Source organism: Schistocerca piceifrons, chromosome 7 (genome assembly GCF_021461385.2).
Source record: "Schistocerca piceifrons isolate TAMUIC-IGC-003096 chromosome 7, iqSchPice1.1, whole genome shotgun sequence".
Classification (NCBI taxonomy): domain Eukaryota; kingdom Metazoa; phylum Arthropoda; class Insecta; order Orthoptera; family Acrididae; genus Schistocerca; species Schistocerca piceifrons.
In genome coordinates, this window is record NC_060144.1 from 38030932 (window position 1) to 38057192 (window position 26261).

Here is a 26261-nt window from a genome sequence, read left to right on the forward strand (position 1 = left end):
AACGAAATGGACTGTGCATCGTCTGACTTGCCGACAAGCTGTTCAAGGGGGGTTGTTGTTGTTGTGGTCTTCAGTCCTGAGACTGGTTTGATGCAGCTCTCCATGCTATTCTCTATCCTGTGCAAGCTTCTTCATCTCCCAGTACCTACTGCAACATACATCCTTCTGAATCTGCTTAGTGTATTGATCTCTTGGTCTCCCTCTACGATTTTTACCCTCCACGCTGCCCTCCAATGCTAAATTTGTCATCCCTTGATGCCTCAAAACATGTCCTGCCAACCGATCCCTTCTTCTAGTCAAGTTGTGCCACAAACTTCTCTTCTTCCCAATCCTACTCAATACCTCCTCATTAGTTACGTGATCTACCCACCTTATCTTCAGCATTCTTCTGTAGCACCACATTTCGAAAGTTTCTATTCTCTTCTTGTCCAAACTGGTTATCGTCCATGTTTCACTTCCATACATGGCTACACTCCATACAAATACTTTCAGAAACGACTTCCTGACACTTAAATCTATACTCGATGTTAACAAATTTCTCTTCTTCAGAAACGATTTCCTTTCCATTGCCAGTCTACATTTTATATCCTCTCTACTTCGACCATCATCAGTTATTTTACTCCCTAAATAGCAAAACTCCTTTACTACTTTAAGTGTCTCATTTCCTAATCTAATCCCCTCAGCATCACCCGATTTAATTTGACTACATTCCATTATCCTCGTTTTGCTTTTGTTGATGTTCATCTTATATCCTCCTTTCAAGACACTGTCCATGCCATTCAACTGCTCTTCCAAGTCCTTTCCTGTCTCTGACAGAATTACAATGTCATCGGCGAACCTCAAAGTTTTTACTTCTTCTCCATGAATTTTAATACCTACTCCGAATTTTTCTTTTGTTTCCTTTACTGCTTGCTCAATATACAGATTGGATAACATCGGGGAGAGGCTACAACCCTGTCTCACTCCTTTCCCAACCACTGCTTCCCTTTCATGCCCCTCGACTCTTATAACTGCCATCTGGTTTCTGTACAAATTGTAAATAGCCTTTCGCTCCCTGTATTTTACCCCTGCCACCTTCAGAATTTGAAAGAGAGTATTCCAGTTAACGTTGTCAAAAGCTTTCTCTAAGTCTACAAATGCTACAAACGTAGGTTTGCCTTTTCTTAATCTTTCTTCTAAGATAAGTCGTAAGGTTAGTATTGCCTCACGTGTTCCAACATTACTACGGAATCCAAACTGATCCTCTCCGAGGTCCTCTTCTACCAGTTTTTCCATTCGTCTATAAAGAATTCGCGTTAGTATTTTGCAGCTGTGACTTATTAAACTGATAGTTCGGTAATTTTCACATCTGTCAACACCTGCTTTCTTTGGTATTGGAATTATTATATTCTTCTTGAAGTCTGAGGGTATTTCGCCTGTCTCATACATCTTGCTCACCAGATGGTAGAGTTTTGTCATGACTGGCTCTCCCAAGGCCATCAGTAGTTCTAATGGAATGTTGTCTACTCCCGGGGCCTTGTTTCGACTCAGGTCTTTCAGTGCTCTGTCAAACTCTTCACGCAGTAATGTATCTCCCATTTCATCTTCATCTACATCCTCTTCCATTTCCATAATATTGTCCTCAAGTACATCGCCCTTGTATAAACCCTCTATATACTGCTTCCACCTTTCTGCCTTCCCTTCTTTGCTTAGAACTGGGTTGCCATCTGAGCTCTTGATATTCATACAAGTGGTTCTCATCTCTCCAAAGGTCTCTTTAATTTTCCTGTAGGCAGTATCTATCTTACCCCTAGTGAGACAAGCCTCTACATCCTTACATTTGTCCTCTAGCCATCCCTGCTTAGCCATTTTGCACTTTCTATCGATCTCATTTTTGAGACGTTTGTATTCCTTTTTGCCTGCTTCATTTACTGCATTTTTATATTTTCTCCTTTCATCAATTAAATTCAATATTTCTTCTGTTACCCAAGGATTTCTATTAGCCCTCGTCTTTTTACCTACTTGATCCTCTGCTGCCTTCACTACTTCATCCCTCAGAGCTACCCATTCTTCTTCTACTGTATTTCTTTCCCCCATTCCTGTCAATTGTTCCCTTATGCTCTCCCTGAAACTCTCTACAACCTCTGGTTCTTTCAGTTTATCCAGGTCCCATCTCCTTAAATTCCCACCTTTTTGCAGTTTCTTCAGTTTCAATCTGCAGTTCATAACCAATAGATTGTGGTCAGAATCCACATCTGCCCCTGGAAATGTCTTACAATTTAAAACCTGGTTCCTAAATCTCTGTCTTACCATTATATAATCTATCTGATACCTTTTAGTATCTCCAGGATTCTTCCAGGTATACAACCTTCTTTTATGATTCTTGAACCAAGTGTTAGCTATGATTAAGTTATGCTCTGTGCAAAATTCTACAAGGCGGCTTCCTCTTTCATTTCTTCCCCCCAATCCATATTCACCTACTATGTTTCCTTCTCTCCCTTTTCCTACTGACGAATTCCAGTCACCCATGACTATTAAATTTTCATCTCCCTTCACTACCTGAATAATTTCTTTTATCTCGTCATACATTTCATCAATTTCTTCATCATCTGCAGAGCTAGTTGGCATATAAACTTGTACTACTGTAGTAGGCATGGGCTTTGTGTCTATCTTGGCCACAATAATGCGTTCACTATGCTGTTTGTAGTAGCTAACCGGCACTCCTATTTTTTTTTATTCATTATTAAACCTACTCCTGCATTACCCCTATTTGATTTTGTAATCACCTGACCAAAAGTCTTGTTCCTCCTGCCACCGAACTTCACTAATTCCCACTATATCTAACTTTAACCTATCCATTTCCCTTTTTAAATTTTCTAACCGACCTGCCCGATTAAGGGATCTGACATTCCACGCTCCGATCCGTAGAATGCCAGTTTTCTTTCTCCTGATAACGACGTCCTCTTGAGTAGTCCCCGCCCAGAGATCCGAATGGGGGACTATTTTACCTCCGGAATATTTTACCCAAGAGGACGCCATCATCATTTAATCATACAGTAAAGCTGCATGTCCTCGGGAAAAATTACGGCTGTAGTTTCCCCTTGCTTTCAGCCGTTCGCAGTACCAGCACAGCAAGGCCGTTTTGGTTAATGTTACAAGGCCAGATCAGTCAATCATCCAGACTGTTGCCCCTGCAACTACTGAAAAGGCTGCTGCCCCTCTTCAGGAACCACATGTTCGTCTGGCCTCTCAACAGATACCCCTCCGTTGTGGTTGCACCTACGGTACGGCCATCTGTATCGCTGAGGCACGCAAGCCTCCCCACCAACGGCAAGGTCCATGGTTCATGGGGGAAGTTAAGGGGGGTAGGACGTCAAAAATTAAAAAAAAATCGATTTTTCAAAAAATATGCTTATTTTGTAGCGCACATCTTCCTGAATAATTTGATGTATAAAACATATATATTTGAAGAGTTTGAAGGTACGTGATTCGGTCTTAAGTGTATGAAGGTGCAGCGCCACGCCCCTCTGCACAGCATTCTTCTGTCATGCCTAAGAGTATTTCGCTCTGTAGTCATATGTGAAACAAAGGACTATCTATATCGATACTTTCTCTGCTGCTATCGACATGCATTGTTTTGATCGCTGGTTTTGTTTGTTCTATGTTTTGAAAGGCGTGCAGTGTGGTGCTATGATCTTCGACACAATTTTCATTTTGCTGTGTTGTTCTGTGTTCGTTTGTGGCGTATTATCGCACAGGATGCCTACAATTCGTTGCTTCAACCGTAAACAACGTCACCACGGCAACAGATACACAGTAAAGGGTGTTACAACAAATGTTACACCAGTGGCTCAAGACTGCAACCTCTCAGAGCCAGTAAACAATTCACCACCGAGTGCTTCTAGAAGGAAACTTGTTTTTGGTGCTAATGAAAATGGAGGCTGTGAATCCGAAGGTTCATGTAATATTATTGTTGATGTTAACATACTGTCACAATTAATATTGGACAATGTTATGTGCAAACATTCCCTTGGAGTTCAGTGTGTTTCTTTGGTGGAAGATAAGAGTGCCAGGAAAGGTCTTGCTACGAACGTATCTGTGATATGCAGCAAACGCAACGTTGGTGCGTCTTGCATGACATCTGAAGTCGCAAACAAAGGTTATGATGTGAATTTGAGGGTGGGATATGGCATGTGCTGTATTGGTGGGGGACAGAAGGCAGCAAGAACACTTTGTGCAGTGATGAATCTTCCTCCTCCTCCAGCAAAGTTTGAGCGGTATTATGGCTTACTGATGGAGGCTGTAAAAGAAGTTGCAGAATCTTCAATGAAAAGTGCTGCAGAAGAATCTGTTGTCGAAAATGATGGTGACAGGGCCGTATGGCTGCTTTGATGGTACCTGGCAAAAAAGAGGGCACACTTCATTGAATGGTGTTGTAACAGCAACATCTGTTGACACTGTTAAGGTACTAGATGTTGAAGTGCTGAGTAAATTTTGTCATAGTTGTGTGAAAGGGATTGCAGATTATGTATGTAGTATGAACTATAAAGGCTCAAGTGGAGGTATGGAAGTGCAGGGAGTTGTAAGCTCGTTTACCAGATCTGTTACCTCCCATGGCCTGCGTTATGTGAAGTACCTTGGTGATGGTGACAGTAAAGCTTTCCTTGAGGTTCAAAAGTGTGCACCATATGGAGCTGAGACTATTGTGCAGAAGTTAGAATGTGTGGGACATGTACAGAAAAGACTTGGCACTAGACTTAGAAGGCTGAGACAAAATTTGTCAGGAAAAAAATGATCTGATGGGAAGGGAATAAAAGGGAGAGGGCGGCTGACGGATGCAGAAATTGACAAACTACAGACATATTATGGTTTGGCAATAAGAAAAGTATAAAACAAGCAGTTTGGGCCTTATACTTCCACAAAATGTCCACAGACAATAACCCTATCCTCAACTTATGCCCAAAAGGAAGTGAATAATGGTGTGACTACAAAAGGTCAATTGCTGCTGGTGAGGAATATCATCATAGGAATTCTCTACCAACTGCTGTAATGGAAGCCATCAAACCTATATTCAGGGACCTTGCAAATGAAAACTTACTGAAGAAATGCCTTCATGGTGGTACCCAAAACCCCAATGAAAGTTTTAACCAATGTGTATTAGAAAGATTGCCAAAAACCGTTTTTGTGGGAAGAAACGCACTTGCTGTTGGTGTTTATGATGCAGTTTCATGTTTTAATGACGGTGTGCAAAACAGGAAATATGTATTTGAGAAAATGGGAATTAAGCCCGGAGTGAATTGTATCAAAGCTTTGTATGCGATAGACAGAGAGCGTGTAGTGAAAGCAGATAAATCATTTTTGGAGGTCATAAAATCAAGAAGAGTGCATCATAGAAATGTGAAGAGGAAGGAAACTGATACTGAAAACGAAAAAGAACCTGCTTATGGTGCTGGACAGTTCTAAAACTATGTCAAATACAAGCAGAAATTTTAACGGCCATTTTTCGCAAAACACATTTTTCTGTACTTAGATACATGTAGCATCCAAAATAAATATCCTATTACTATCAAACTTGGTATGCTTATTAAACACAAACTCCCAATCTATTAAAAATTGTGGTAAAAATTGAGATAATTAACTATAAAATTTGAGTTTTTTCTAAACATGAAGTTTAAAATGTAATAACTCAGTCATTTTTTCATAAATTAAATAAATTCTAGAGTTTCATACTCCTTTTAGTATGATTTGTATGCTGTGGAAAATTCATTGCAGAATCTCTCTTACTCATGAAGAAAAGTGTACCTAAAGCAGCCAATGGTAACGAAAAAAAAGGTCGAATTTCACATATAGAACAAATTGCTTTTGCTATGTTTTTCCGCGTCCACTGCTATCAGTGTGAATCCAGAATACTTATTGGTCATGCTGACGAATTTTTATGAATTTATTTGTAAAAGTATAGACAGTGGAAATTAAAATGTCCTGTGGTGCCGCTCTTGCTACAAGTCGGCGCGTTTGACGCCCTACCCCCCTTAAAGCCAGTTTAAATTCCATTTGTGTGTGGTAGGATCTGTGGAAGCCAGCGTCAAAACATCTGGAGTGTGGCCAGTGGCCCGGAGCTGTGTAACCAGTAGGTCGGTCACTCGTGTGCTCGGCATCCCTCACGTGGAAGTGTCGTCTACAGGTGCGACGTGTGCCAATGCTGCGAGCCAGCAGCGCACAGGCCCGTAATTGCAGTGTGGCTTCTGCCGCTTTCGGCGTTTGAGCTGTTACAAATGGCTCTAAGCGTTATGAGACCTAATAACTGAGGTCATCAGTCTCCTAGATTTAGAACTACTTAAACCTAACTAACCTAAGGACATCGCACATATCCATGTCTGAGGCAGGATTCGAACCTGCGACCGTAGCAGCAGGGGGTTCCGGACTGAAGCGCCTAGAACCGCTCGGTCACAGTGGCCAGCCCATCAAAAAACGTTTTGCATCACCCCGGTTCCCAGAACTCGTGAAGATAGACGTTGACTGTGGATATTGTATCACAGACACAGTCCATGTGACTGTTCAGAGATGTCACTAAACCCACCCAAAGATGTAAACAACCTTACATGAGCAGCGCCTACTAGACGGACGGGGTCCGACAGCCTATCCGTTCCATTCCACCAGGAAGGAGGTACATGGCTCATGTTGTCTGTAGTTCAACCATACCTAGACGGTCAATACGGCGGTTCGATCGCGTCCGCATTGTTACTTTGTCCCAGAAAGAGCTCTTAACAAGGAAAGTGTCCAAGCATGTCGGAGTGAACCAAAGCGATGTTGTTCGGACATGGAGATACAGAGAGACAGGAACTGTCGTTGACATGCCTCGCTCAGTCCGCCCAAGGGCTACTACTGCAGTGGATGACCGCTACCTACGGATTGTGGCTCGGAGGAAACCTGACAGCAACGCCACCATGTTGTATAATGCTTTTCGTGCAGCCACAGGACGCGGTGTTACGACTCAAACTGTGCACAATAGGCTGCCTGATGCGCTACTTCACTCCCGACCTCCGTGGCAAGGTCCATCTTTGCAACCACGATACCATGCAGCGCGGTACAGATGGGTCCAACAACATGCCGAATGGACCACTCAGGATTGGCATCACGTTCTCTTCACCGATGAGTGTCGCATATACTTTCTATCGTCGGAAACAACGCAGTCAGACTGAACGCCTTACACACACTGTCGAGCGAGTCAAGCAAGGTAGATGCTCCCTGCTGTTTTGGGGTGGCATTATGTGGGGCTGGCGTACGCTACTAGTGGTCTCAGAAGGCGCTGTAACGGCTGTACAATACGTGAATGCCATCCTCTGACTGATAGTGCAACCATATTGGCGGCATATTGGCGAGGCATTCGTCTTCATAGACGACAATTCGCGCCACCATCGTGCATATCTTGTGAATGACTTCCTTCAAAATAACGACATCGATCGACTAGAGTGGCCAGCATGTTTTCCAGACATGAAACCTATTGAACATCCCTGGGATGTATTCCAAAGGGCTGTTTATGGACGAAGTGACCCATCAACCACTCTGAGGGATCTAGGAGCCCTTAAGGAATGGGACAATCTGGGCCAACAATGCCTTGATGAACTTGTGGATAATATGCCACAACGAATACAAGCATGCATCAATGCAAGAGGATATGCTACTGGGTATTAGAGGTACCGTTGTGTACAGCAATCTGGACCACTACCTCTGGAGGCCTCGCTGTATGGTGGTACAACATGCAATGTGCAGTTTTCATTAGCAATAAAAAGGGCGGAAATGATGTTTATGTTGATCTCTGTTCCAGTTTTCTGTACTCTCGGAACCGAGGTGATGCAAAACTTTTTTGGTGTGTATGTAATACAGCCAAATCACTCAGAAGATTTTACTTTCAAAGACAATAGCCACATAGGGCTACAGACACAAGGTAACGTTACCCTGCATCCACCTAAATTTGGGTACACGCCAGCAGCCATCTAAGTACGAGAGACTGAAGGAAGCCATGTGTGGTGTGCCGGCCAGGGTCTGGTGACGGACTGCTGGGGGCTGAGGGAGCACTTCCTGGTGGAGCAGATGGCCATCGCGCTGGACGCCGACGCCTCAGAGTCCACCCACGCGCTCACCTCCGCCCCGGACACGGCCGCCCTCTACGACGACATTAGCTACTCCAAAGGTAATGTCTAACATAGTCAACGTTGGAGGATTCTGGCTTTATACGATTAGATGTTTTTTCTGGTGTATGGGGCGTGAGAGAAGAGTAATGAGACGGATAACACTGTGAGCGCCCTGGCAGAACCGTGTCGTTCTACTCGGGCAGACCGGTGGGTTCGTCCCGTCCAGACGCTCGGTCCCGAGTTTCAGCTCCCTACAGCCGTCACGTCATTTCTGAGAGCGGCATTGGTGAAGTTGTGTTTTTGTCGTGTGTTACGAAAATGGAACAGCGGAATTTATAGCGACGCTGTGCAATCGAGTTTTGTGTCGAAATTGGGGAATCGGCAAGTGTGACCTTTGGAACGTTGAAACAGGCCATGGCGAACTTTGTTAATAACGAAAGTCTTTCGCTGGTACAAATCATTTTTGGAAGCCGACAACACGTTGAAGGTGAAACTCGCTCAGGGAGACTTTCAGCATCACGAACCGACCAAAACCTCGGACGTGCGCATTCTACACTCCTGGAAATTGAAATAAGAACACCGTGAATTCATTGTCCCAGGAAGGGGAAACTTTATTGACACATTCCTGGGGTCAGATACATCACATGATCACACTGACAGAACCACAGGCACATAGACACAGGCAACAGAGCATGCACAATGTCGGCACTAGTACAGTGTATATCCACCTTTCGCAGCAATGCTGGCTGCTATTCTCCCATGGAGACGATCGTAGAGATGCTGGATGTAGTCCTGTGGAACGGCTTGCCATGCCATTTCCACCTGGCGCCTCAGTTGGACCAGCGTTCGTGCTGGATGTGCAGACCGCGTGAGACGACGCTTCATCCAGTCCCAAACATGCTCAATGGGGGACAGATCCGGAGATCTTGCTGGCCAGGGTAGTTGACTTACACCTTCTAGAGCACGTTGGGTGGCACGGGATACATGCGGACCTGCATTGTCCTGTTGGAACAGCAAGTTCCCTTGCCGGTCTAGGAATGGTAGAACGATGGGTTCGATGATGGTTTTGATGTACCGTGCACTATTCAGTGTCCCCTCGACGATCACCAGTGGTGTACGGCCAGTGTAGGAGATCGCTCCCCACACCATGATGCCGGGTGTTGGCCCTGTGTGCCTCGGTCGTATGCAGTCCTGATTGTGGCGCTCACCTGCACGGCGCCAAATACGCATACGACCATCATTGGCACCAAGGCAGAAGCGACTCTCATCGCTGAAGACGACACGTCTCCATTCGTCCCTCCATTCACGTCTGTCGCGACACCACTGGAGGCGGGCTGCACGATGTTGGGGCGTGAGCGGAAGACGGCCTAACGGTGTGCGGGACCGTAGCCCAGCTTCATGGAGACGGTTGCGAATGGTCCTCGCCGATATCCCAGGAGCAACAGTGTCCCTAATTTGCTGGGAAGTGGCGGTGCGGTCCCCTACGGCACTGCGTAGGATCCTACGGTCTTGGCGTGCATCCGTGCATCGCTGCGGTCCGGTCCCAGGTCGACGGGCACGTGCACCTTCCGCCGACCACTGGCGACAACATCGATGTACTGTGGAGACCTCACGCCCCACGTGTCGAGCAATTCGGCAGTACGTCCACCCGGCCTCCCGCATGCCCACTATACGCCCTCGCTCAAAGTCCGTCAACTGCACATACGGTTCACGTCCACGCTGTCGCGGCATGCTACCAGTGTTAAAGACTGCGATGGAGCTCCGTATGCCACGGCAAACTGGCTGACACTGATGGCGGCGGTGCACAAATGCTGCGCAGCTAGCGCCATTCGACGGCCAACACCGCGGTTCCTGGTGTGTCCGCTGTGCCGTGCGTGTGATCATTGCTTGTACAGCCCTCTCGCAGTGTCCGGAGCAAGTATGGTGGGTCTGACACACCGGTATCAATGTGTTCTTTTTTCCATTTCCAGGAGTGTATTTTGAGATCAGACCGGCGTTTAACAGTAAGGATGACCTTGAAATTCTAAGGAATGGGGTACATAGAGTGAGGCGGGTCACTGCATACAAGTGGATGCTGCATAATGACAACGCCACGTCTCACACACACACACACACACACACACACACACACACACACACACACACACGCTTCCATCGCGGAATTTTTTGCAGCAAAGATATTCCTCTTTTCCCACACACCCCTTATTCTCACGAGTCCATGCGACTTTTCCCCTGAAATTGAAAAAATCTTAAAAGGACGTCATTTTGGGATTCTGGAGAACATTCGAAGAATGTGACTGACATATTAAGGGCCCTACCCGTTCAAGCTTTTCAGCGCTGCTACGAACACCGGGAACGACGACTCTGGCAGTGTGTAGCTGCCGAAGGGAATTACGTTGAAGGGAATAATGTTGTTTAAAAAAAAAAAAAAATTTGGTAGATAAAAAATCAGTCTCATTGCTTTTCTCACATACCTTATTTTTCTAACTTCAGAAATCCGCCCATTTCACACCATAAGTTATTGACTAAATTTCGAGAAACTGACTTTCAGCCTTCTTAACTTGGTTCCTGATGACTACTGCTCTGCTCGGGTCATCGTCCTATATACGTCGGCCATTACCCCCTCCGTCTTTCCACTCCTGTCACTTTCCCTGTAACCACCGTACCACCATAGTGGGCGGTGGCGATGGCAACAGCCATTCCGAACTGCGGCCTGCAACCTTTGGACTGTCACAACATCGCACTTGATGACGCAGATAGCAACAAGAGCGGAGTGGGTAATGGCCAGTATGTCAGTCCGGATAGCCTCGAAACTAGAGTAATAAAAAAAATAGAAAAAAGTTAATAGGGTGGTTTTAATGCTTCACGTGTTTCACAGGGTTTGGCAAACATAATTTCCTGGTTTTAAACGCAAAAAAACCCATTTTATGAATCAGAAGTTTTAGAATTTTTTTCTGATAAGGTAGTTAGATACCTAAGTTTTTGTTTTACACAGTTTTGAAAATCATTTCAGGTGTGTAACGACCCCCATTGCCCATAAACTAAATAAGCTGATTTCTGGCATTTCTCATGACCCTTACAGCGTAGCGGCAGGTATTTTGCCAATTTCTGCCCGAATATTGGCTTTCAGCTCTTGTAGTGTTCGGGGGTGGTTGACATAAAAGCGATATTTTAAAGAAACCTGCAACAAATGGCAATGGCCCAAGGAGGGGGAGAAGGTCGGCCGCTCCAAATCGCCCCTTACCGCGACGAGGCTCTCTAGGAAGTTGTAATATCTCTTGCAGCGGTCTCTCCGCGATATTTTCAGAAATTTTTTATAAGTTATATATCTCAGTACATATCTCGAAATATCTCTTCTTATCTTACCGATTCCTAAACTTTAATATACGATGATTATCAATACAAAGTAGTTTCAAGCCCTATTATTCCTTGGAGCGTGCATTTACTCCATGGAATAGCTTCTCTGCTATCTATGTTTTCTCTTATGAAAGGAAGGATTCAGATCTTGCCGATTAGCCGTGAAAGAAGGAAGATGTATATGTATGTATTGTTGAGCTAGTCGCCATCTTGATGAGATTCTGTATGAGAAGGAATTTAATACATGAACTAAACTAAAGTAAGTGTGTTCGCGTATTATTTAACTGATTATTATTGACAGTGTCTGCTTACTACGCTGTGTTGCACGGGATCAGTGGGGAATGTCTGATTTACACTGGACGAACCTGCCGTTTTGTATGCTCAAGATATCCAGTTTATTACTTCCAATAAGTAGGTTAACACGGTCTTACCAGCAGATCTCCGGTGTTCCCCATGTGATCACCGAAAGTTAATAATTATTACAAATGTTTTCAGGAGATCGACTGACATTTTTCGTTGCACCGAGACTTCGAAATTGCTTCACTGCCTTATGGAATTTAAGTTAAGCTCAATTTAATCAGGATAGAACACTATTGAACTGTGTGAATGTGATAAGCCTGCTTTGTGAATGAAAATTCCCTTAATATACCCATGTTTTTTACTATCCTGACCAGTGAAGCTAAATCAGGCCGGTGTGAGACAGGTTTTTTAAATTTTAGATCACACAAAAAATATTAAAAAGTGTTCCCTCAAAACTGTCACTGATGTCCTCAAAGTGTGAGCCTTTGCTCCGTCCTGTTGGAACAAAATGTCCCCTAAGTCCAACTCATCAAATCGTGTGAAAACAAATTCCTCCAACATGGTCACTGAGGCGAACCGTCAGCATTTTTAAATAAATGTTAAAGCTATTCAATTTTGCTGCACGAAGAACCACTCATAACAGCGGTCCGTACAGCCCTTCTTGACAAGCGCAGGACTCGGCGAATAATCAGATGCATCCGTGACAAAAGAACGTAGCTCCATGTACCATGAAGCCCAAAGTGCGCACACGATAATTTTGATCACTTAACCCTTTGTGACTGGTAATATTAAAAATTAAAATTTTTAAATTTTCTTTTTTTATTAGGTTATTAAACTTAAATTGAGGCAGAACAATGTGAAAAACAAGTGTTGCCTACATTAATTGAACACATAAAGCGTGGTTTCAAATGGAGCCACTGCGCATGAAATGTAGTTACTTTTGGTGGTAAGATAAAGTGCAGTTCCTTTCTGCAGATAGGCATCTAGCTGCTTAGCAGAGAGCACACTTCCACTTGATTCTGTGAGGTTCCTTCTTTGTGCTACAGTGTATGCAGTTTGGGTTTTAAAGCTTTAACAAGTTTTACATTATTTTGCTAACGGCTCTGATGATGTACGTGGACATCTGGGACTTTTATTCCTCTCAGAAGGCCCGCCTGAATTGCTTCTTCCTTTATTCTGCGAGACTACATCGTGTGAAACAGCAAATACAACAACCTGTCACAGCTACTCATGTTGCCCTCAGAGCTGCAGTCGTTTCAAACGGAACCACCACAATAATTACGAAAATAAATACATAAATTTAGCTTACACATTGTATAAATTTGAGCAGGGTAGTTTTCGGTACCTAATGCATGTGCAAAACACGCCTTATACAGACGAATTCAATCACAATTTGAAAAAAAGACAGTCGTGCACTGTATACAAAAATGGCTTCTACGAGGGTTGTTTTTTAAGTAAGGGCCGTTCGCGCGCGTAGTCCCGTAGTTCGCGCGGACGCCGCAACAAGCCACCGCGCCACTTGCCGGCATCTTTCCCGCTCACACTGATGCAAGTTGCAGCTCTGTAGCTGACGTGTACGCATCGCTGTGCTACTTTATAATGTTTACGATTATTGAATCGCCCGCCGTGTGTGAGACACGGTCAGTGATACGTTTTTGGATCGCGAGAGCCCTATCAGCTGCAGAAATTCATCGTCAGTTAACAGAAGTTTATGGCTTGAATACAATGAGTGAAGGTAAAGTGCGTCAATGGATTAGAGAGTTTAAAAATGGCCGTCAAAACGTCCATGACGAAGAACGCTCAGGCCGGCCCTCTGTGATCACTGATGATTGGGTGGCTGCAGTCGAAACAAAGATTCGTGAGGACAGAAGATTCACAATTTCCACTCTTTCTTTGGAATTTCCACAAGTTTCAAGATCGGTTTTGTACAAAATTGTGTCTGAAAACCTAAACTTTAAGAAACTGTGTGCTCGGTTGGTACCCAGACTCCTCACAGAGGACCACAAAGGGAAGAGATTTGCCACTTCATTGGACTTTTTGATTTGTTACGAGGAAGAAGGGGATGACACGTTGAGTCAAATTGTCACTGGAGATGAAACATGGGTATCCCATATCACTCCCGAAAGCAAGCGGCAATCGATGGAATGGTGACACACAACCTCACCCGTCAAGGTCAAAGCCAAACAGACGCTGTCAAAGCGCAAGATTATGGCAACTGTGTTTTGGGACCGGCGCGGTGTTTTGCTATTGGACTTTATGCCACGAGGAACGACAATCAACTCAGATGCCTACTGTGCAACTGTAAAGAGGCTCCACAGAGCAATTCAAAACAAAAGGCGCGGCATGCTGACAAAAGGAGTTTTGCTCCTGCACGATAACGCTAGGCCTCACACCTCTCAAAAGACTCGGGATTTGATTGATACTTTTGGCTGGGAAGTTTTGGACCATGCACCATACAGCCCCGACCTTGCTCATAGCAATTTTCACCTTTTCCGGTACCTGAAACACCATCTTGATGGGCAGCACTTCAATGACGACGGTGAAGTGAAAGCAGCCGTGAACTCTTGGGTGTCGGAGCAGGCGGCCGAATTCTTTGAAGAGGGAATTAAAAACTTTGTTGTACGGTATGACAAGTGCTTAAATAAACAAGGCAACTATGTAGAAAAATAGGTAAAGTGTCTAGAATCAGAAAATAAAAGTTTTTTTACAAAAGTTATTGTATCTTTTTTTAATAATAAAAACGGCCCTTACTTAAAAAACAACCCTCGTATGTTTGCTTGTCTAACTGCAAAGATTTGAAACATGAGAAGTGTTTCCTATCACTTGCCACTACGGTGCTGCCACATTGGCCATCAGCTCACCGCTCGGTTATAGGTGACAAAGCAAGGTGGATCAGTTCACAAATGCCTTTAATGTGTAACGCGGAGCGATGGTGGAAGTGGTCGCCACGAGGTATGTCAAAAATGCGAAATGCTCTGTCGACACCTTGTGGCCTCTCCTTCTTTCCCTCTCTTGCTCGGTCGTCGTCGTTTTCTTCTTTTCTCCTCGGCTGTCCAAACCCTCTTCCTTCTTCCTTCGTCATAGCGCCGCTATATCTCAGAGTTTTCGACAAAATGGAGGGAGAAGGGGGCACATATGTGGTTGATCACGATGACGTAGTGCTGTGTGTGAGTGTCACCCTTATCTCCGTTTTGGGAAGGTTGATGACTAAAGCTGAAACATTTCTCTAAAAAGGTAGGTGCTCTCTTTTTCGAAAGGTGAAAATTTTAGTGTAGACTATAATGTTTATCGATCTACTAAGAACACGACACAGTTTATAACGTCCCAACTTCGGATGAAGTTTATTGATCCCAAGGAGCTGGCCGTTAACTGATAGCTTCTCCCAAGAAAAATAATAGCAGTGTACTTCCGTGACTCAGGTGATATTCTCGCCTGTCAATATGAACTCCTCATATCCAGGGATATCAAAAAGCGGGCACCATTAAACTTCTGAATAAGTTCTTCCAAATTCTCTGGTCTCGTTTGTACCGGAACAATAATTTTGTTAATATCTCTGGCATCAAGATCCAGTCTTACATCACCATTCGACTTTAAGACAGCCAAGAGAGGGCTCGAATATGAAGAATTAGAGGGCTCTATTATTCCCCACTGTAACGTCTTAATGATTTCTTTTTTTACTGTCTTAGACCATGGAACAGAGTAGGAAGTACGACGAAAAGCTCCATGAGGATATGTTTGAATATCAAATTCGAGTTCCTTGATGGTTCCTGGACGTTTAAATACTGGTGCATAATTAGTTAACAAGCAGAGTAAGTCTTCCCTCTGATCTGATGTCAGATATTAGGATTCAGATACTTCGTCTCGTATTGTGTCTTGATCTATCTCTTCTTCAGAAGATTCGATAAAAAAAATTTCATTTGCTATATCGCACTTAACACCAACATTGCTAACCATTAGCTTTATACAACATCGCTCCGGGACTACTTGGCCCTTCATCATAGGAATTGTCACAACCTCGCTTCCTGGTCCAACATACACTTTCCTTCTCTTAAATTAATTACTGCTCCAGCTCCACACAAAAAATCGAGACCCCAAAGACAAGATACGGCCATTTTCGAAACGATCAGGAAGATACTTTCTATAGAAGCCCCCGCCACCCCCCCCCCCTCCCCCCCGCATTATAATGTCGACTCGTGCCTGTTTTGAGACTCTGCGCTTTCGCACCAAATGCGCGGGATACAGTGCATCCAGTAACAGGAAACGTTAACACCGTCCCTTCTCGTCTGATCTGTTTATAACAATCTTGCGTCATTACGCTAATGGTTGCGCCTGTGTCGATCAAGTATCAATTACCATTTATTACTGCATGCACCACAGCTTGTAAAGTTCGCCCACATCTATTGGAAATGTTCGGCACTTCTTCACTCAACTCTTCCCTTAAGACCAAATCATTATTATATCTCAATGCATTTACTGAAAAATGATTCTTGCCCTCCTTTTCATCCCCAGTCATCCTAGGAAGGCTTTTGGAGACCGGTTTTAGTTTAACCTTTCGGTAGATGTCTTCATGGGTGGTTCATGAACTTCAACTATACGAATGTTGTGTTCAAAGTTCGGTATTGGTTCCGTCCGTAATTCCGGTGGTCTGTCATTCATTGGTATCGGTCCTTGCTGTTGTAATGCTGGTGCCGCTCCTTGCGGATGATCTGCCCACGGTTGTATCCTGTCAGGATCTTCTTCCGGATACCTATCACGTCTGCGTTTAAGACTAGGCTTTCCCGTATTGATATAATTTACGCAATTACCATTAGTCCCATAGGTTTTCTTAGTATAATAAGCATCGCGTTTATATTGATCTCTTTCATTGTTAGTTTTATGATAGCCATAAGATATCGTTTGCTTTTTTTCTGGTTGTGTAGGCTTAGCATTCCTATCTCTGTTGTCGTCATTACAACCAGTACCACAATTATTAATTGATTGGCGACTCCATAGTGTCCTGTGCACTACGACCAGATAATGGGTATACTTGGAAGGATAGACAGCATTGGTCGTATATTTTTGTTTATTATCGCAAAATCGATTTTCGGTCACTTAGTGACCATCTTCAGTGCTAGAAGTTAAAAATTTTTTCACATTACGATCAGAGAGTATAAAACAGAAAATCACAATTACATCTGCATATGAACATAACACTTGTTAGGAACATACCTGTAATATATAACTTAAATTAGTAAGCACTGGTGTCAATAAGCTTACTGCGATCACATAGACTGAGGTCGCTGTTTACATGCACTTGTTCAGCAGACCTCGGTGTGACGGGGCTTGACACGCCCTCTATGTGACATGTGTCACGTGAAGACATAGTATTACTGATTTTGCGAGATATTAACACTAACAAGGGGACTTCCCCATCGCACCCCCCTCAGATTTAGTTATAGGTTGGCACAGCGGATAGGCCTTGAAAAACCGAACACACATCAATCGAGAAAACAGGAAGAAGTTGTGTGGAACTATGAGGAAATGAGCAAAATATATAAACAGAGTAGTCCATGTCGAGGATAGGCAACATCAAGGATAATATAACCTTCGGAGCGTCGTGGTCCCGAGGTTGGCGTGAACAGCTGCGGAACGAGAGGTCCTTGGTTCAAGTCTTCCTTTCCGTGAAAAGTTTAATTTTTTATTTTCAGTTTATGTGACAAACTATTATGTTTTCATCAGTTTTTTGGGAGTGATTATCACATCCACAAGAAAACCTAAATCGGGCAAGGTAGAAGAATCTTTTTACCCATTTGCCAAGTGTACAAGTTAGGTGGGTCGACAACAAATTCCTGTCATGTGACGCACATGCCGTCACCAGTGTCGTATAGAATATATCAGACGTGTTTTTCTGTGGAGGAATCGGTTGACCTATGACCTTGCAATCAAATGTTTTCGGTTCCCATTGCAGAGGCACGTCCTTTCGTCTACTAATCGCACGTTTTTGCGGTGCGGTCGCAAAACACAGACACTAAACTTATTTCAGTGAACAATGACGTCAATGAACGAACGGAAAGATCATAACTTCGCAAAAATAAAGAAAGTAAAATTCTCACCCGAGGGAATACTTGAACCAAGGACCTCTCGCTTCGTAGCTGCTCACGCTAACCACGGGACCATGGCGACAATGCGCTTACACTGTCCTTGAGGTTGCACATGTTGCACATGGACTACTCAGTTTGTATATTTTGCTTATTTTTTCATAGTTCCACATAACTTCTTCCTGTTTTCTCGATTAATCTTTGTTCAGTTTTCCAAGGCCTATCCACTGTGCCAACTTATACCTAAATCTGAGGGGGGTGCGATGGGGAGGTTCCCTTGTAAGTAACTCTTGTGCATTTGTGAATCGTGCAGTAATTCTAATTTAAAATGTACGTACAACACATAGCAGACGAAGGGGGAAGGAAATATCTAAAATACATTGGCGTATTGTTTTTTAAAAAAACAAACTTATAAAACATAAAACAGATCGATGATAAGTTGTCTAAGTACAGGACACATAAAAGAGCAACAGATAATGAAAAAGAATAATAAATGAATAACATGAATGAGGTGTAACACAGGTTTTTTAAAAAAACATAATACCCACCATCTGACGTGGGAAGTTATAAGTACCACGTTCGTGATTTACGTAAAATGTTACGTTAAGACTAAGGAGTCAAATATATAAAAAATAATAACAGTACGAAACTACCAGTACTTAATAATTAAAATGTCGTGAAACACAATGTTCATTACAAAAATGTTTGTAGGTGTGGATACACAATTTTGTTATCATATTTAACCGACATGTTGATGTACGTCTCGTTTGTCCCTTTGGGCAAGCTAGCAGTGTTATAACAGTGATTACAGGCTTCCGCATAAGCACTGGGTCAGAACCCATGCATACATGACATCAAATATACACGGTTGCTTACTGTAAAACATAGCCCCATCATTTTGCGTGGGAGGTTAGAAGTACATCGTTCTTGATTTACGTAAATATTACGTTAAAACTGAGAAGTCAAATATATAAAATAGTAATAGTCCGAAAAAGCCACTAAGTAACAATTCATATGCCATTAAATAATATTAAAAAAAAGTTTTGAGGGTGTAGAGTATCAATTTTGTTATCATATTTAACGGCGTGATAATGTACATATCATTCGTGTATATTTGATGTCATGTATGGATGGGTTCTGACCCAGTGCTTATGCGGAAGCCTATAATCACTGTTATAACACTGCTAGCTTGCCCAAAGGGACAAACGAGACGTACATCAGCATGTCGGTTAAATATGATAACAAAATTGTGTATCCACGCCTACAAACATTTTTGTAATGAACATTGTGTTTCACGGCATTTTAATTATTAAGTAATGGCAGTTTCGTACTGTTATTATTTTTTATATATTTGACTCCTTAGTCTTAACGTAACATTTTACGTAAATCACGAACGTGGTACTTATAACTTCCCACGTCAGATGGTGGGTATTATGTTTTTTTAAAAAACCTGTGTTACACCTCATTCATGTTATTCATTTATTATTCTTTTTCATTATCTGTTGCTCTTTTATGTGTCCTGTACTTAGACAACTTATCATCGATCTGTTTTATGTTTTATAAGTTTGTTTTTTTAAAAAACAATACGCCAATGTATTTTAGATATTTCCTTCCCCCTTCGTCTGCTATGTGTTGTACGTACATTTTAAATTTTAATTACTGCACGATTCACAAATGCACAAGAGTTACTTAGTGTTAATATCTCGCAAAACCAGTAATACTATGTCTTCACGTGACACATGTCACATAGAGGGCGTGTCAAGCCCCGTCACACCGAGGTCTGCTGAACAAGTGCATGTAAACAGCGACCTCAGTCTATGTGATCGCCGTAAGCTTATTGACACCAGTGCTTACTAATTTAAGTTATATATTACAGGTATGTTCCTAACAAGTGTTATGTTCATATGCAGATGTAATTGTGATTTTCTGTTTTATACTCTCTGATCGTAATGTGAAAAAATTTTTAACTTCTAGCACTGAAGATGGTCACTAAGTGACCGAAAATCGATTTTGCGATAATAAACAAAAATATACGACCAATGCTGTCTATCCTTCCAAGTATACAATTATTAATACCCACATCATTACGCTGTGTAGCAGACCATTAATTATTATTCCAAACTTTGTCATCTTCCAAAATCTTATGAATAGAATCAACTACAGACAAAAATTGTTCCACATCACAACCAGAAACATTTATGTTTTTCGCGAATATGAATCAGCACCCTTCCCTTTCGAATGCGTATTACTTCCCGACGTGAGATAGGCTCGCTCCAATATCTCGTTTTGTTAATGTATTTTTCGAAATACTGTCGCAGTGAGCTTCGCTTACTATTATAGTATTCGTGTTGGTACACTTCCTTACGCAATCGTTCCTGTTTGCTCCTGGACCAGTATTTTGACAGGAAAAGCTGCTCAAATTCTGCGCAAGTACTACAGTTCTCGCTTGCTTCTGCAACCCATCGTGCTGCTTCACCTGTACTTTTGGACACGATGGACTGAAGCTTATCTTGTTCCGACCAACTATGTGCAAAAATGCGTTTCAAGGTATTTCTAAAAATTTTTGGATGGATGTTGTCCTTTTCTGACGTAAAGGTCGAAAACTGCTTGCTTTTAAATATGCTGGTTTCAAGTATTAGAGACGATGGATACCCTCTCTGTACAAACGGATCATGTTCATTCTCGTAACCTTCATAGAATTTGTCAGGTACCGTGGCACTGTAGTTACATTTACTCTCACTACAGTGTCTACCGTTTTTCGATTTGTCCACTGAATGATTATCGCCAGTCAAAACATTTTGTGATGACCTCCGACCTAACTCGGACACTTTTAAATTTAGTGTCCCTTTGCCCCTTCGGCAATTCTTCAGTTACCCTTTCTTTAATTGCCTGAAATTCATCAGCAAACAATTTGACAAGTTCGTCGTGTACCGACTGTTTCCATTCGATAAGCTCGGATTGTTTCACGTCGAGGGCTATTAAATTTCTCCTCGACCTCGTTTCCTTAACCTCAATCCATTCGTTAAGATCTTCCTCCAATTTTGAAGTTTGTTCCTTTAAATACGTGTCAGTACCCTTACAAGTATCTTTTTCGAAATTGTCATTTTTGCGGGCAGATTCTCGATCTGCACACCGGTTTTCAGACAACTACTTTCGCAATTACCGACTCTGTTTGATAAATCGATATGCCCGTGTGAAATAATATCACATTTATTGAAACTTCCTGGCAGATTAAAACTGTGTGCCGGACCGAGACTCGAACTCGGGACCTTTGCTCTAGGGGTAGAGCACTTGCCTGCGAAAGGCAAAGGTCCCGAGTTCGAGTCTCGGTCCGGCACACAGTTTTAATCTGCCAGGAAGTTTCATATCAGCGTACACTCCTCTGCAGAGTGAAAATGTCATTCTGAATATCACATTTATTGCCCACTTCGTTGATTTTTCCCACAAGTTCAAAATGTAAATCATTGATATCCTTAGATACCTTTGTTTCAAATTCTTTGAACTTAGCATTTAATTGTCCTTCCCAGTTAAGTTGTAATTTCTCAAACTTCTCTTTTAGGGAACAAATTTCGGTTTCAGTGAACCCATGTCTGTGTTCAGTGAACACACGTCCGTTTTCAATCAACTCATGTCTGTTTTCAGTGAAGTCATGTCTGTGTTTAGTGCCATCAACAAATCCAATATCTTGGCGTCTCTGCCCGTTATTACTCTAGTAGGCACGTTTACTTCACTTGGGCCACCAGCTGTGGCACCTGCCTCCCTCCCCATTTGTTTCAGTATCATGCACATCACTGTCACCCAAACCCGGTGCTTGTGATTCTATCTCTCCCACATCTGATATTTCATGGCTCCCCTTTCTTAGTTCATGCTATTTCTGTCCCACATTTAATTCCTGAAACGTTTCATCCTGATTCAAATCTCTATTTCTTCGAGAAGGCATTTTTACAAATTAAATCTCCCAACATACTGCTGCTACCGAAGCACACAAAAGAATACAACAGGGTTCAATTCACTACTCTACTCATACCTGTGGGTCCCGCATTTCAGTAGCGAGTACTTGATCGGTCCGTGCCAAGTTAGACGTAGCGGCCAGATGTCTCCTGCGCTGCAGCGTGCTCAGGCCGACTCGTTGGGCGCCAGATGTCACCTCCCCTCTCCTTCTTTCTCCCTTTGCTCCTTCATCGTCGTTTTCTTCTTTTCCCCTCGGCTGTCCAAACCCTCTTCCTTCCTCCTTCGCCTTACCGCGGCTGTATCTCAGGATTTTCGACAAAATGGAGGGAGAAGGGGGCACATATGTGGCTGATCACGATGACGTAGTGCTGTGTGTGAGTGTCACCCTTATCTCCGTTTTGGGAAGATTGATGACTAAAGCTGAAACATTCCTCTAAAAAGGTAAGCGCTCTCTTTTTCAAAAGGTGAAAATTGTAGTGTAGACTATAGTGTTTATCGATCTACACTCATGCTCATAAATTAAGGATAATGCTGATACATGGTGAAACAACGCTCTGGTGGGCGGTTTGCGCGTTTAAATCCCCTCGGGGTATGACCATGTGGTGCATTTGACCTGCGGTCGTCGCACTGTGACGCTGGCAGCAGTCCACATACGCAGAGGTGTGTTGGTGCATGTCAGAGTACGGTGCAGCGAGTAAGTGTGTAGACGTTTTTTGACGTGCTAATGGTGACTGTGTGTTGAAAACACACATTGATGACGTTATGAGGGGTAGAATACTAGGCCGACTGGAGGCTGCTGAAACACAGCAGGTCGTAGCGCAGGCCCTCCGTGTGCCACAAAGTGTGATGGCAACGATTCCAGCAGACAGGAAACGTGTCCAGGCGCTACACTACGAGACGTCCATAGTGTACAACACCACAAGAAGACCGATATCTCACCTTAAGTGCCCGCAGACGGCCATGGAGTACTGCGCAGCCACTGGAACAGTTGTCTCCAGACACCCAGTCTACAGACGACTGAACAGACATGGTTTATTCGTCCAGAGACCTGCAAGATGCATTACACTGACCCCTGTTCACAGGAAAAGCCGTAAAGCCTGGTGTCGAGAACAAAGTACATGGTCATTGGAACAGTGGTCCCAGGCTATGTTCACGGACGAGTCTAGCTATAGTCTGAACAGTGATTCTCGCCGGGTTTTCATCTGGCGTGAACTAGGAACCAGATACCAACGTCTTAATGTCCTTGAAAGGGACCTGTATGGAGGTCGTGGTTTGATGGTGTGGGGTGGGATTATGATTGGTGCACGTACACCCCTGCAAGTCTTTGACAGAGGAACTGTAACAGGTCGGGTGTATCGGGGTGTCATTTTGCACCAGTATGTCCGCCTTTTCAGGGGTACGGTGGGTCCCACCTTCCTCCTGATGGATGATAACGCACGGCCCCACCGAGCTGCCATCGTGCAGGAATACCTTGAAACAGAAGATATCAGGCGAATGGAGTGGCCTGCCTGTTCTCCAGACCTAAACCCCATCGAGCACGTCTGGGATGCTCTCGGTCGACGTATCGCCGCACGTCTTCAAACCCCTATGACACTTCAGGAGCTCCGACAGGCACTGGTGCAAGAATGGGAGGCTATACCCCAGCAGCTGCTCGACCACCTGATCCACAGTATGCCAACCCCTTGTGCGGTCTGTGTACATGTGCATGGTGATCATGGCCCATACTGATGTCTGGGTACATGCGCAGGGAACAATGGCGTTTTGTAGCACATGTGTTTCGGGACGGTTTTCTCAATTAACAACAATACCGTGCACTTACAGATCTGTGTCGAGTGTGTTCCCTATGTGCCTATGCAATTAGCGCCAGTTTTTTGCAGTGCCACGTTGTGTGGTACCACATTCTGCAATTATTCTTAATTTATGAGCATGAGTGTACTAAGAACACGACACAATTTATAAAGTTCCAACTTCGGATGAAGTTTATTGATCCTAACGAGCTGAAACAAAACTCATCCGTTCCAAATGTCATTCACAACGAGAGTAGTTAGTTTTCTGGTGTGTGTGTGTAGTGGTCACCAATGATTGAAATGATCGTTCTGGTAATTCCATTACAACCTGTTTATTGGTTGCTAACCAACGTATCAATCAATCGACTATTCCGTGATTAATATATCTCGTATTCAAACAGTAAATCAAAACTCATTTATTGTAAGCACCAATAACGATTACTGTAACCTCCAATAATTCTTTAATAGTCATTACCAAGTTAATGTCTAGAAATTACGGGGAGTATCAATTAACCCTTCACGCGACTATAACGCGCGATAGCCTACCGCGTATCTGAAACTTCGCGCCGTTATTTCAAAGTCCGCGCGCGATCTGTTTGTAACAAAGTTTGGCCGTGGCTCTCTAGAATGTTTTCCAATCCAACTCCGGATTACGGATTATCAGTTTTAGGTCAAATCTTTAAAATTAAAAAGGACCCGCACTCGATTACAACTTGTCCGCGCACTCGAGCAACTCAGGAGTTATGTTTTCAAAAGAAAAAATAAATCACGCATAACGCAGCATTGTGATCTGCTATGTCAAAAAAAGCTCATTAACTACTGATTCTTATACAGTGTCAGTCGCTCAGCAAAGATTGCACTACAAAAAATTCTCGACTGCAGATGACGTCACGCGTTACTACCTATTTCGACTCTCCTACTCTCACGTGACGCAAAGTATATCTGACTTTAATGGGCATTCCGGCAAGATTATGGCTTAAAGATTTCGTTGGCTACTCGGACGATTGCCCATGTAATGCTACAACATGATTTTAAATGATCAGTGACTGAATTGCAGCAGGAGACTCGTTTTGTAGCCCTGAATTTAAAGTCACGTCCTAAACTAATCACAACCTCATGAAGTGTAATGTATTCGAGAAAGCGGTGGTCAACAATCTGCAACAGAACTAAGATCACGATTGCTTTGTTCATGACTATTAAAGCTAACCTCTACGAGCAAACGTAAGACAGAAAAAGTTCAGTTTCAGCGCTACAAGAAGGCTGTGGTTTCTCGCTAACATTGGTTGCCTAGAACTATCCTCGCTTTGGCTACGCGAGCTAGCGCAAAACCGTCCGATAAGGAGTCCTTGTTGGTATTTGATTGCCGATTGTACGCGACGTAGACGGATTCCAGACAAAAAAAAGAATGATAGGTAGAAAAATAAGAGCATATAAACAAATCAACACGAGGACGAAAATGAGATGGCAAATAATTAGAAATAAAAAAATACATTTGAACCAATTAATTTCATAAAAATGAAACTCTTTAGATTTGATTTAGAAGTAAAAAAAAAAAAAAAAAAATTCGCGGCAGTTCACGAGATTCGAACCTACAATGTTCGACATGACAGGTTACTTCGCTAACCATTGTTCTAAAGTGCAACGCTGATAAGTGAGTAAAGGTGTCAAATTTTTGAATCTGATGACAAAGTCATAATGACGAATAACAGCCTTCAAAACTTGGTTTCGCGCAGTGTCGTGTGGTGCTTATTTAATGTAAACTGATCACTGTGATTATGATAACCGCGTATGTGACGCTGAATCGCATCTTGTGCAGTAGTATCCAGTAGTGTTTAGTTAGTGCTGTGTATGAAACACATGCATGGTTATATGTGTGTGTTGTTTGTGATGAAATACGAAGCAAAAGTGCCAGACCCATGATTCGGGATCCAAACCCGTCAAGAAAGAACGCCGGACAGGGAATTGCCAGTGATCTGACCAGTTGTTGCGGCAGTTTGGCAGTGGCGAGCGGTTCGAACGTGAAGTCGAGTGCTCTGGTTGGAGGAAACGAGCTACAAAACGTGAATTGTCAACTATCAAGTAATTTTAATCGGGCTATAGAGGACAGCACATGCCGTGAAATGAGAAAATCCTAGGTGACTTCAAATGGAACCATTCGTCTGTAAGGGTTATATCTCGGATACTAGAATACACGATAGGAGTCACGCACAGTCAGCCTGTGAACTGTGAGATTTCCAAGTTTTAGTGTATTATTATTACTATTACTATTATATTACTATTATATTATTATTTTTATTATTAAGGTTTATATTAGTTGGACTATTTTTTATGGTCGCTGAAATGTTAGTCTAAAACCTCGGAACTGCGTCATTTTCAAATGCTGTTAATAACTTTGAGTTTTCAAAACACTAAGGTTTAAATCAATTAAACATAGTGGAATACTAAATTGCCTTAGTCTTCTGTTTTATGGTGAATTCACCAGGGAGAGGACATTTCAATACGTATGTGGCAGAAGATAGCACTTTATAATGCAGCCAACGCAAGCTGGTAGCCTTTACAGTATCTTCAGATGACCAGTTTGTACCCCATCCTCTCATAACCACTTGTTGATGACAGTAAAAAAATCCTTGATCACTTTTGTTTTAAATTCATGTAACCCAGCACTACATCAAGTGATG

At 43.0% G+C, this 26261-nt stretch overlaps 1 protein-coding gene across 1 annotated transcript in view; it reads left to right on the top strand.

Annotated features, from left to right (window-relative positions):
- The window catches only part of LOC124805407 (aminopeptidase N-like), a 521668-nt gene that overhangs the window by 277317 nt on the left and 218090 nt on the right, over window positions 1-26261 (top strand). Inside the window, exon 7 of the mRNA XM_047265968.1 lies at window positions 8020-8170. Within this exon, the coding sequence (XP_047121924.1) occupies window positions 8020-8170 (151 nt within the window). The remainder of the gene's footprint in view (window positions 1-8019; window positions 8171-26261) is intronic.